The 12,840-nt window shown below is 39.2% G+C and overlaps 1 protein-coding gene across 3 annotated transcripts in view; it reads right to left on the bottom strand.

Moving 5' to 3' along the window:
* The window catches only part of stxbp4 (syntaxin binding protein 4), a 55,072-nt gene that overhangs the window by 39,322 nt on the left and 2,910 nt on the right, over window positions 1-12,840 (bottom strand). For 2 of the 3 annotated variants that reach the window (XM_049015591.1, XM_049015593.1), the window contains exons 3-10: window positions 7,433-7,506; window positions 7,244-7,339; window positions 7,081-7,150; window positions 6,725-6,799; window positions 4,408-4,493; window positions 3,366-3,504; window positions 2,466-2,598; window positions 1,389-1,495 (exon numbers count right to left, since the gene is read on the bottom strand). In XM_049015591.1, the coding sequence (XP_048871548.1) occupies window positions 1,389-1,495; window positions 2,466-2,598; window positions 3,366-3,504; window positions 4,408-4,493; window positions 6,725-6,799; window positions 7,081-7,150; window positions 7,244-7,339; window positions 7,433-7,499 (773 nt within the window). In that variant the 5' untranslated portion in view covers window positions 7,500-7,506. Of the gene's footprint in view, window positions 1-1,388; window positions 1,496-2,465; window positions 2,599-3,365; window positions 3,505-4,407; window positions 4,494-6,724; window positions 6,800-7,080; window positions 7,151-7,243; window positions 7,340-7,432; window positions 7,507-9,734; window positions 9,778-12,840 lie in introns of all 3 variants that reach the window. The other variant, XM_049015592.1, reaches the window with a different exon arrangement.

Below are 12,840 nucleotides of genomic sequence, written 5' to 3'. Positions count from 1 at the left end.
ACAGTAGCTGTTCAATATTAAGCAAAATTATTCAAATCAGTAGTGGAGGCTCCATGGTAACATAAAGACATGTTGTGGGCACCCTCTGAATGTAGATATGTGTGAATGGTTTTTTTAAGGAGATACTTGGGTAATGCTGGATTAAGTGCAACAAAAATACCCCTGTTCTATCTAAAAACCAATCTCAGAGGACAGCAAGCCAGCTCAGTGATAATTATGATTCGCTCTGTTTTCTGAGTGCAAGTTGCAAAGCTGGCCAGGCGTCTGAGTCACCTCACCGTGTGTCAACTACAAGAATGCTATGTAGAAAAAAGTATGGCCCATTCAGGGGTAAACTGGGCATTTGAACCGTATTACACAGGGATACTAGTATTCTAAGTATTCTAGTATACAGCCATGGAAAAAAATTAAAAACCAGAACACAATTTTTTGTTTCACGCATTTCTCAATTTATGGGTTTGCAGCTGTGATTTTATATATATATATATATATATATATGATACAAGGTTGATACAAACTGTCCTAGCAGTGCATTTCACACCTGCACTTAATGTTTCTCCACTCCTTTTGAAGGTCACTTGATCTCATCCTCCGATTCACGATCATCTCTGGCATTAGAAAGTCGCTTCTGCTCTTTACCAGACTGCTTTCTGATCATTCCCAGAGTCTCCTGCTTCACCTCATTCTTTTGTACTGCCGTCTTAGAAATATTGGTCCTGGAAGCAACCTGCTGCTCAGCGCAGCCTTCTGCCAGCAGAGTCATGATTATACCAGGATTTAAAAATGCAGATTTGTTTAAAAATACAGCCAGTTCTCACTTAACAACTGAGTTCCGTTCCTACAACTAGGTCATTAAGCAAATTGGTCAATCAGCGAGGAGCCACTCCTTACCGGTATTTCAGGAATAAGAATAGAGGAAATCAGCTCTAATATATATTACTTAGGTTTGCATTCCGCAAATACAGGTAATCATTTTTATTCATTCTATATAAAGGCAATTCTTTTTGCCGACATCTTGTACTGTGGGGTGCACAATAAAGTACAAATTAATAGACAAAATATGTGATTGTGAACGCTAGTGTACTGACTCCAGGAAGAAGATTGAGACTGAGAAAGGATGATGCAAGATGAGGTGCTTGACGCTGAGCCTCCTCACTGCCCTTTGCACCGCCAACGTTCTCGTACAGTGTACAATACCGACTAGTCGGAGAACTGGTCGTCAGTCCAGGCTGTCATTAAACAGGTAGGTCATTAAGTGCAGACTGCCTGTACAGAGTGATCTCATAACTTTTTACATGGCTGTATTTTAAACAAGAAATGACATTTACATTTCAGAAATGAAATTACTTTTGGGGACATCGCTACTAATGTCAGGATAATATACATACCTTAATTTTGTGCGGCTTACTAAGCTTCTCGCCTCCTCGTAAGTCGCACCAATGAATGATTCTTTATTTATAGATATGAGCTGGTCTCCTGCCTTAAGTCGTCCATCCTAAAGGATACATATGTGAATAGCATATGGTCTCTGGTGAAAGCATGAAAGCAGATAATGAAACAAATGTATTTGTTTTTAAAATTATGTCACAATTACTTGACTGAAAGATCTTCAAGTTACATTGTAAGCACACTGGGTTTTGGTTTTGTAAAAAGACTGTAGCAAATCTGACCGTTAACGTAATACCAACAAGACACAATATTTTCAAATAATTTTCTCAAAATTTACACCACTCAACTGGATTTTGTTTCCAAAAACACTTATTTTTTTTAATTTGTGCTCAGCATTTTCCTTTAACGACATTCAGAAGAGAGGGTGAGGTTTTCCACACCAGCCCAGGGTACCGTCAGCATAAACCTGAAACACTTAGGGCTGCTTTAGACAGCACCTTGCATGTAGGCAGAATACCAGGCCTGTGTTCAGCTGGACAGTTAGGGCATTATACTGTGAAATTTAGAATCACGCATCTAGGTAGTAATAAACTCAATGTAGAAAATCTAACTAAAGTGTCAATTAAACAATTGTCAAACGTTTGTCTTAGTCCGGAGTACCAAATCAACTGTATTTGAATCAAAGAGAATTCAACTTCATTTTATAACTGATTGCAACCATGTCAAGATGTACTTTTTTCATGAATAGAAAACAATGTTTGAATCCTCCGAGCAAACGTCCGAAATTCACTGAAAAACTTTTAGTTACGTCTTTATTTATTTCTTAGAAACCACTGATTATTCTGAAAGCTGAGATGTTTTTAAAATATTTTTTTACCATTGTATAACTATGCATCCATATTTGAAAAAAATGTGAATATGACAAAGTCTCAAGCTGTAATGCAGTAAACAATATTACCGGAGGACCCTGGAGGGCAAATTATGTGTCTGGCTGTCTTCCTGATTGACCACAAATTAACACACTTCAGCACTAATCTGAATAAGTCTTGACAGTAGGAAAAGATATGAAGTGATACCTTGTGGCAGTCACCCCCTGGCACGATTTCCTGAATATACACCATAGGACCCTCTGCCCGGTTAGTCCCACCCCTGATGACCAGGCCCAGGCCTGTTCCCTTGGCAACGCATATCAACTGAATTGCGGCGTCACTGAGGGAACAGAAGGCAGAAGTAAAGGTCAGATGTACTTACTGAGAGCCGCAAAATCATTTCACAAGAGGATTTCAACCCGATCTTTTCATTGATTCTTGTGAATATTAATCAAGCTCAAGCACTGATATATTGATTACAGAATATTTAGTGCTCCCTGCTCGCTCTCTTTGTAACACCGATCGTCTTTTTCTTCATACTTCAAACTCAGCTTGAATGATAACAGGCATTATTATTATTATTATTATTATTATTATCATCAGAAAACAGTTATTATGAATACTTTATAAGACAAATTGGTGGTACAGTGGAAATCACTGTCACCTCACACATGGGTCTCTCCCTACCTATCTTGCATGTGGAGTCTGCATGTTTGCCCCCTCAGTCCAAAGACATGCAGTTAGGGGAATCGGTACCTCATAGTATGTGCAAGGAGATTCTGGGCATGTGTCCTGCAATGGACTAGCATCTCAATGAAGGTGTACTATTGCCTTGTGCCCTGTGATGTCTGGGACAGGTTCCAGGCCCCCCCCCCTCCATCGCTTGCAAAATTAAATTCATCCATCCATCCATCCATTGTCCAAACCGCTTATCCTACTGGGTCGCGGGGGGTCCGGAGCCCATCCCGGAAGCAATGGGCACGAGGCAGGGAACAACCCTGGATAGGGGGCCAGCCATTGCTTTCATATTACTTATTTTTATGTCCAGTCAATAAAGAATTTAGTTCAATGACTGAACAGCAGAGTGCCTGTGTCTGTGAAACTCACTTGAAAGCCTGAGGCATGATGGGGCCGGAGGGGGCAGTGGTGCCCCCAACGCAGCCTGCTTCCTTTGGGCTCTGCAATAGTGGGCTGGTAGATCTGGAGGAGGAGGAGGAGGACGACGAGGCCGTGTCTGTCAGCTTCCCTGAAAACGGTTCAGTTATTAGTCTGTCTGTCAATCATAAACACATCTTCTAGTGTGTTTACAGGCCAGTAAACTACAGGCGGCGCCCAGGATATGAACAAGATCCATTCCTTAAGTCTGTCTTTATGTTGAATTTATAGGTAAGTCAGAAAATTAATCGTAAGATACATAATAACAAGAATTATACATTAATAATACAAGTAACTACATACGGTACTGTACTGTACCTCAGGATGACAAACTGCTGAAATCATGCATTGTTTTCACGAGCGTCACAAAGTATGTGCGGCGTTTGTTATTTTGAACCATTGTGTTTAACACAAATTATTAATACAATAGGCTTTACGGAAGTTTGTTGGTAAGTACGTGTTGTCCATAAGCCGGACATTCTTAACCTCGGAGACGACCTGCATATTGTACCTACAAACTGTCCAGAACATGGTGGCCCAAAGGCACTTCACATCTGTGCAACAAGTAAAGGGGTTCAGAGACTTGAGAGGATTTCCATGTCGGAGCCCATGTTCCATGTTGAGAGAAGGGCTTTCTAATTCTTATCCTGGGGACTGCCTGTAGTACCATCCAGCTGTGATTACATACATATTGGTCAACCTCAAAAAAAGTAATCGATATACTGACAAATATTGCATTCATATTACACATACATTATACATTCAACTTTACAAATGAATATATTTAGGACAAAAATTACAGTGGGACCATTGGCTCCATTATGTGAGACAATGTTTCCCAACCTGGTCCTTGGGGACTCTCAAGACGGTCCACGTTTTTGCTACCTCCCAGCTCCCGAGCAAAACTGTGGACAATCTGTGGGTCATCAAAGACCCAATTGGGAAACACTGGTCTAAGAAGATACTGGAGAAGCAGGACTGGTCTTCAGCTCACCTGTGGAGAACTGTGCTGGAGAGTTCATTCCACAGCCTGTGCTACTGTTGGAGCCATACTTTCCCATAAGTTCCAAAAATTCTTTCCTGAAACCGTGATATAGAATGCTGTGTTTGTTCCGGCATTTAGAAGATTATCAATGCAATGTTAATGCTCTGCCTCCCTCTCCTGGACACTCTTGCAGGTTTTGCCAAATATCCAGAGTACAATGGCTCCTCACAGTACACAATTACACATGAATTTCAGTTTGGATCAAAATATCTGTAAATCCATTAAACAACATGAATAATCTAAATGATAAAAAATAAACTCTAATTTGCCTTATCTGAAATACCTGCCTTTTCTACTAACAATAACTGATGAAATAATATTTATAATTGATTTGTACCAAATACACCATGAGTGTGAGGAAATTACCTGTGGTTAATAACATTTCATTGGTAATCAGAGGTAAACAAGTTTGAGTAAAGTGTACTACACCAAAGTGTTCATAATTAAAAGATGCATTTTATCAATAATCTCGAGCATGTGAGACAAAAAAGGAGAACTCTGATGCTTGGATTAAAAAAACGGTAACACTTCACATTAACTGCACTTTCATACTGTACAGCTTGCACTTTCATTGCATTCATAAAACCTTCATAATGTATTCATTAAGTATTCATAGACCATTTATAAACATCATGCAGGTACACCATAACATCGTAACATCCCTTAATAGCTGCAATATACATTAATAACAAATGTTATAATTGTATAATCACATAATGTTTGTTATTAATGTGATATTAAAGCTGGGATGTTAGGATGTTAAGGTGTACTTGCATGCTGCTTATGTATGTTCTATGAATGCATAATGAATGCATAATGAAAGTGCACTTAATGTAAGGTGTTACCAAAAAAAATATACAAATAAAAAAAGATTATTCTTAGACAAATTTCTATGCACTTCGGAATGCAGAATTTCAGATATAGTTGAAGAGTTAGAATAGATAGAATAGATTCATATGGCCTGCAATGTGGTTGTTTTGTTCTTTGGCTTTAAAATTAAGATGCAAGAATCCCTAACAGGTCACTGCAGAACTATGCCCCCAATATGTCACCATGCATTTGACAACAAGTGAGAATCTGTTCCTCTGAAGTACAGGAGGTGGCCGTATGTCATCTCTGTTTGTCTCCCTGCCTCACAGCCGACAACCGCAGCAAAGACATGCGACACAGCTGTCAGCACCTTAATAATTAGGCATTACTTATCAGTTTTAAAGCAAAGCTATTTTAACACAAAACATTTAAAAATATAATAATCTTAGAAATTGCCCTTTGGCTGCTCTTTTTTTTTATTGTAAAGCTTTCCATTGTGCAGCAATAAATGTTCCAACCAGAAAAGCAACACATTTCTCTCTGTGTTATTCAGCTTTTAATTTAGTTTAATACAGCCTTGTTCTATTACTGTATTGGCAATCTATTTTTGGCAAAATCGAAAGAAATCAGGCTGTTAATTCTTAACCACTACATAAAAAGATTATTCATCATGCAAATACAAAGACCAGACTATTTTAAAATAAAGTAAAATCTCAGGCCTGAATAAAATAATTTTTCTCACTTTGAAGCTGGAAAGGCAGAAACACAGTATATTTTTTTTCTGATGAAGCTGCTATTTTGATTTTTTTTCCCTCACTGCAGATGGAGCTTGGCAAGTATCTCTTTTGAATTAGTTTTAGTTAGGGTTAGGGTTAAATTTACCACACATGCCTAATTCACTTTAATTTATTAGGATATAGTAAACCCCAATGAATACTTATAATCGAATTTTAATATGATTATAGACCTTGATTTAAATTACGTAAAATCAACAATAAAAACAATTTTAAAATGTATTCTTAATGGACTGTATGACCCTCTGTCCATTAAATAATTATCCTCTGGTGAAATGAAAAATTAAAATTTACAGAATCAAAAAAGTTCTTATATACTGAAATCAGATATTAAGTTTTGATATCTGGACTGATGATGAAGTCACTGAATGTGTAATCTTTTTGCAGTGTAGCTGCGATGAAGAGTTCAGCCTCTAGATATCTAATGCATGAACTACTCAAAAAAAAATGTTCTTCAAAGTCATAGAGTACTCTTTAAAAATCCTAGGAGTGGGATGAGATAAGTTTTATTGCAACGTAAAAAGACAATATAATAATACAGTATTATAATATAATAATATAATACAGTTTTTCAATAGCCGAAGTTCTGCGCCTTGTGCTTGTGTCTGCATTTTGAGGAACTACAGTAGTACGTTAAACTTCTCACCAATCAACGCCCTCACCTGGACTCATCATCCCGAACAATCAAAAGAGACACGTGGTTAGAGGCTGAAGCCGTACGGAGGATCTCCACAGCCCTGTGGACACAGACCAAAAATAGTGTCATTGCCCACACTAAGCTTCAGTTGAGCCCCAGGGGTATCTATACACATTCCAAACACGCTGATCTCCAGAAGGGGCAACGATGTGTACCTAACACACTCAACAAGGCAGGGAAGAGATAATACCTGGTCTCCTCAAACAGCTGCATTAAAGAATCTTACTTATAAAAATACAGGCGTTGAACTCTTTTTTTTTCCTCATTGACATTTGTACTACTTTATCTATAACTACTAATGATGAAAACAACAACATTCACCTTTCATTTGTAACTCCACCTAAACTCATGTTATTGACGTCCAAAATAAGATCCCCTGTTTTAAGACGCCCTGTAAAAGAGAAGCATTGCCTTATTATTATGTGGTGGTAGAGGAACACGCTACATACACCATAAAGCGCCCACACTGGTGTTTGTACTGTACCGTCCTGAGCAGCAATCCCGCACGGCAGGATTCTCTTGATGTATATTCCATACTCTTCCCCGGTGAGCTCCCTGTAACCCCCGGTGATTTTCACTCCTGTTTGAGGAAAAGGAAGGGAGAGTCAAAAGAAAAGGCCATAAAACCGATCTATTCTCCATGCATGATGCTAAAGTTTTAGGGGGAACTAACCCAGCCCGTTCTTGCAGTCAGAAAACTCCACTCTCTGTACTGCCCTGTTGATACCATGGGGTCCCATTAGAGTCCTAGAAAAATAAAAGGTAAACGCAAAGTGTTTTTTTTTCAGAAACCAAGAATGAATAACATAAGAACGACATGTTTACAAATCTGAGGACTCGTTAGACGGATGTATATAGCTTTCAAAAATATTTTAATGACCAAACAAACAAATGAGAACACTTACAAACCACTTTACTGGTTTTGGGTGCCTAACATTGCTGTTGTTTTTTGTTTTTATTTTTTTGTATTATGGTTCCGGCAGCTCAGAATGCAGTTCATGTTTTTTAGCGACTTCCTGTATCTGTCATGCTGAACACCAATGAAAAGAAATCCATCAATTTTCGAGATGGTCAAGGATTGCACAGAAAGGTATCAGAACGTCATTGGTGACATTACGATGTGATACGTCAGCCAAACAGGCATGGCCCTCGGAGGTCAGAAATGCAGACAGGGACATCTACAGCATGCAGGAAAAAAGAGGGAGGAGCTTATTGCTTCCTCATCATACACTCTCTGACACACTCACCTTTCTAGATAAGCGCTCTGCAAACCATTTACACTTAAAACGTCTAATCTGGGATAATGCCTCTTTGTGCTGCTGTGTGTGATAAAAAAAAAGTGATCAACAAGCAATTACTCTGTTTACGTAAATCGGCTTGCTTTATTTGTGGATTTGATGATTTTGCAGAGTACAGCTGTACAATGAAAAATCCCACCACAAAGAGTTGGGTTATTATTTATATTTTTCAACATGGAACTGCAATTTACAGCAGTGTGTTACACTGAGGAAAATCTGTTTGACTAGATAGGTGTCTGATCTCTGTTGCTGTTACTTCTTCCAACAGACAGGAAGAAACATACAGTACAACAAGCAGTTCCAACTAGGACACTGCCGACCACAGACCCGAGCTCTAAAAACACCCAGCAAAGATTTAGTAGCGAGTTAAAGTTCCTGAGATACTGTGGGTGTCAAATGGATTTGAAGAGCTCTGCAAAAGGATTAGATCAGACTGCAATCTTCATATGTTTTTTGGAAAATAACCAACCCACACAAATATTTCTGGATACACAAAGCCCTAGATATTCAGACAAAAGAAAGGGGAATTAAAAATAATAATTTTGAGAGAATCTAAGGATGTTCAAACAATGCGCCAATAATGCTGGTCAACCTTGCAGTAAACACTGTCAACTCATTGGCCTTATTCAAGAACTTCTTCAGAAGAACATCTTGCATTTACTGTATGTATGCAGGGGACCACAGATCCCTCCATCTCAACTGTCACAGAGGATTGTTGACTTTGGAGGGCAAATGTTTACAAGCAGCTTTATCTCCAACACCAAGAGAGAGAAAGACAGGAAGCGTTTTAGTCTGAATTGTTGTTTGCAAGGTGAATACATCACATATAATTAGTCAGAGAGGATGATAGGACTGCCAGACTGAACTCAGATTGACTGGAATTTTGGTCAAGACACTGAAGTTACCTGTTTCAAACACAAGTTTAAAGACGTCTGCAAGAAAGTTCAAACCTAGTCATAGACTCGTCTGAGATTCGCATTTCTAACAAAGTACCAAAAGGTTTCGTGTGTTTTTTGTATTCTTGGATACAGAACTTTTTTGTCTTGTGTCTGGTGAAACATCTGATGTGAGTCAACAAAGAACCACAACACAATGCCACATGAATACATGCAAATCTTTTTTACAGTCTTATGATGGGAATATGTTTTTCTTTATTTAAGGCATTGGTGGTGACACTTGTTTTCTCCAGCTGGAAAGCATAAAAGCACATTGCAAGGTTTAAGCAAATTAAGTAATAAAATATTGATTATTGTTAATTCATAATGGACCATTAAAATGTTTTCAATTTTTAAGGAGAATAATGACATCCATGCGGGTGGCATGGTGGTGCAGTGGTTAGCACTGTCGCCTCATATCTCTGGGACCCGGGTTCGAGTCTCCGCCTGGGTCACATGTGTGTGGAGTTTGCATGTTCCCCCCATGTCGTTGTGGGGTTTCCTCCAGCATACATAGAATGCCACGGTGTGCCATATCAATTAGCTTTACCATCACTTAGATGGAGCAAGTAAGATTACAAGTAAAAAAAACTTTAAGACACACAGTATTAAACTGATCATTTAATGCCATCTAATCTGCCTTACCATCCACATGCCACATCAGACTATGTGTCCAGAGTTAAAAATAAGCCCATGCTGTTCTGTCTATTTATGGAACTGTTGTAAATAACTTTGCACCTACCGGACGTTAGGATGTGATATGTGTCAGCTGCCGTGCGGCGCATCTGCAAAATAAACATGACCCCAGAAGGTCAGAGACGCAGATCTACAGCATGCTGGAGAGAGAGGGAGGAAGGAGCATTTTGCTTTCTCACCACACATTCTCTGGCACATGCTGCTTCCTGCATGTGACCTTTCTGGATAAGCACAATTACAAAAAGGTCAAGTGTGGAGTTTACATTAAAAACACATCGTCCGGGATGCTTTGGTGTCCTTCTGAGTGTGATCAAGAAACAAAAAATAGGTGATCAAAAATCAATTATTCTGTTTATGTGAATTGGTGCGTTTGGATTTGGTTGTGTGGATTTCATGATTTGGCAGAGTACAGCTGTACAGTGAGCATCTCACAACAAAGAATCGGGTTGTTAACTACATTTTTTCCAAACAAGATTAGCATTTGCAGCTTTGTGCTGCATCGAGGAAAATCTGTTGCTGGTAAATCCTCTCAAAATACAAGCAGAATATAAACACATTGAATTAGAACATTGTTGACCACAGACCTGAGCTCTGAGAAAAATCTAGCAAATATTTAACAGTTAAAGTTAAAGTTCCTGAGATACTGAGGATACATGAAATGTAACTGAGTAGTTTATTTTCTAAAAATTATTAGATTGTAATCTTTATACGGTTTTCTGGAAAACAACCAACCCACATGGATATTGCAACATACACAAAGCTGCAGAAATAGAGATAAATGAAAAGGAGATTAAAAACTTATTTAGACAGACACTGAGGGAGCTCAAACAATATGCACATATTCCTGGTGAACTTTACGGTAAACACTGGCAACTCACTGGCCTTATTCAAGAAATTCTTCAGAAAAACATCATGCGTATACTGTACATATGCAGGGGATATCAAATCCCTTTATCTCAAATGCCATGAAAATGTGAAGCAAGTATTTACCACTGGGAAGCTGCCATCTAGGTTAATTTTTTTTATTACAGAAATGTAAAAGCGAACTATATTTCCATTTTGTACAGCAACGCAGATCAAAAATGACTTATTTATTGTGTCATTAGCGTAAAAGTTCCTATTAACTGACTGCAGAAAAACTAGGATGACAAATGATTACAAATAACAAATTCAAACACAAACAAAGAGAGAGGGAGAAGATTTGTTGGTTGCACGGTAAACACTTCACTTTCAGTCAGTCAGTCTGAGAGGGTAATTAGATTGCTAGACAGAACTTGGATTGGCTGGGATTTTGGCCAACACACTAAAGACATTCAGGCATACAATATATATATATCACCAAAATAAATATTACAGTGACTTAATATAATGATTGAACATTACTTAAATGAATATCTTAGTTGAAAATTTATTTCAGAAAATAAATTATCTGATAAACAGATAATATTTGAAATATTGTTAATAATGGTTGTACTGTATGAGGAGGCCTCATCAGCCACTGTTCATCTGGGAGCTTGAAGTGGAGAGGGTGAGCAGCTTTAAGTGCCTGGGCGTCCACATCAGTGAGGACCTCACCTGGACACTGAACACCACGCAGCTGGTCAAGAAGGCTCAACAGCGGCTGTACTTCCTAAGGAGGCTGAGGTAGTTTGGTATGTCAACCAAGATCCTCAGCAACTTCTACAGCTGCACTGTGGAGAGCACACTGACCAGCTGCATCACCGTGTGGCACGGCAGTACTACCGCTATGGACTGTAAACGCCCGCAGAGAGTGGTGAAGACTGCGGAGAAGATCATCAGGACTCCACTGTCCTCTTTCCAGAGCAACTACCACCACAGAGCCCAGAGGAGAGCTGCCTCCATCTTCAAAGACACCACACACTCCAACACGGACTGTTCACACTTCTGCCCTCAGGATGGAGGTCCTGAAGTTTGAAATCTAGAACCTCCAGATTCAACAACTCGTTCTTCTCCACTGCCATCAGACTCCTTAATATATTTATCTCTATCTCAAAAGATAGGCTTGGATTGGAACAAAATAGTTCTCCTCCTGTTTTTTCTCTAAGCACTGTTTTTTTTCATATTCGTGAATATACAGGGGGTGGCATGGTGGTGCAGTGGTTAGCACTGTTGCCTCACACCTCTGGGACCCGGGTTCGAGTCTCTGCCTGGGTCAGATGTGTGTGGAGTTTGCATGTTCCCCCCATGTCGTCGTGTGGTTTCCTCCGGGTACTCCGGTTTCCCCCCACAGTCCAAAAACATGCTGAGGCTAATTGGAGTTGCTAAATTGCCAGTAGGTGTGCGTGTGAGAGTGAATGGTGTGTGAGTGCGCCCTGCGATGGGCTGGCCCCCCATCCAGGGTTGTTCCCTGCCTCGTGCCCCTTGCTTCCGGGATAGGCTCCGGACCCCCCGCGACCCAGTAGGATAAGCGGTTTGGAAAAAGGATGGATGGATGCATAAATCGACCAATAAATTAGCTCCAGTCTGTAGTGATACATAACTGACCATCTATATCAAAGGGGTCTCTGCAGCGATTCTTGTATAGATTACACACCATTTATCAAATTTCTATAAGGCCAAACGCTTCTCTCTCAGACCTATCAGGACATGATATAACTAACTTAATTATGTTAATACTGTATAGGGTTCAAATATTACTTGAAGTTTACCTTCGAATAAATAGCTTGGCCTTCATTTTTTAAATGAAAAGTTACATTGCTGTAGTATGCTATGTGCGTGACATCAATTAGCTTTACCATTACTTAGATAGAGCAAGTAAAACACTGTCAGACACAGAACATTAACTGATCATTTAATTCCATCTAATCTGCCTAACCCTCCACATGCCACATCAGACTATGTCCAGAGTGAAAAATAAGCCCATGCTGTCCTGTCTATTAATGGTAAATAACTTTGCACCTGCCAAAGAATCAAGACCCAAGCCACTGTAGAGGTTACATGTAAATTGCATGCAAAAAAATTATTCATTTCACTTTCCACAATTGCAGTGAACTCCATACACTAAAATACATACGTAATATAACAGCATATGTTCAATATAAAGAGCTGATCTCCTGGTGTGACACCCATCATTTTCACTTAAAACCAACAAGAAGAACAAACATGGTAACAGATTATGAAACAGTCCATAA

Source organism: Brienomyrus brachyistius, chromosome 5 (assembly GCF_023856365.1).
Source record: "Brienomyrus brachyistius isolate T26 chromosome 5, BBRACH_0.4, whole genome shotgun sequence".
In the NCBI taxonomy this organism is placed as follows: Eukaryota; Metazoa; Chordata; class Actinopteri; order Osteoglossiformes; family Mormyridae; genus Brienomyrus; species Brienomyrus brachyistius.
The sequence above is the reverse complement of the archived record's forward strand: the minus strand, read 5'-3'. Positions and strand labels throughout refer to the sequence as shown.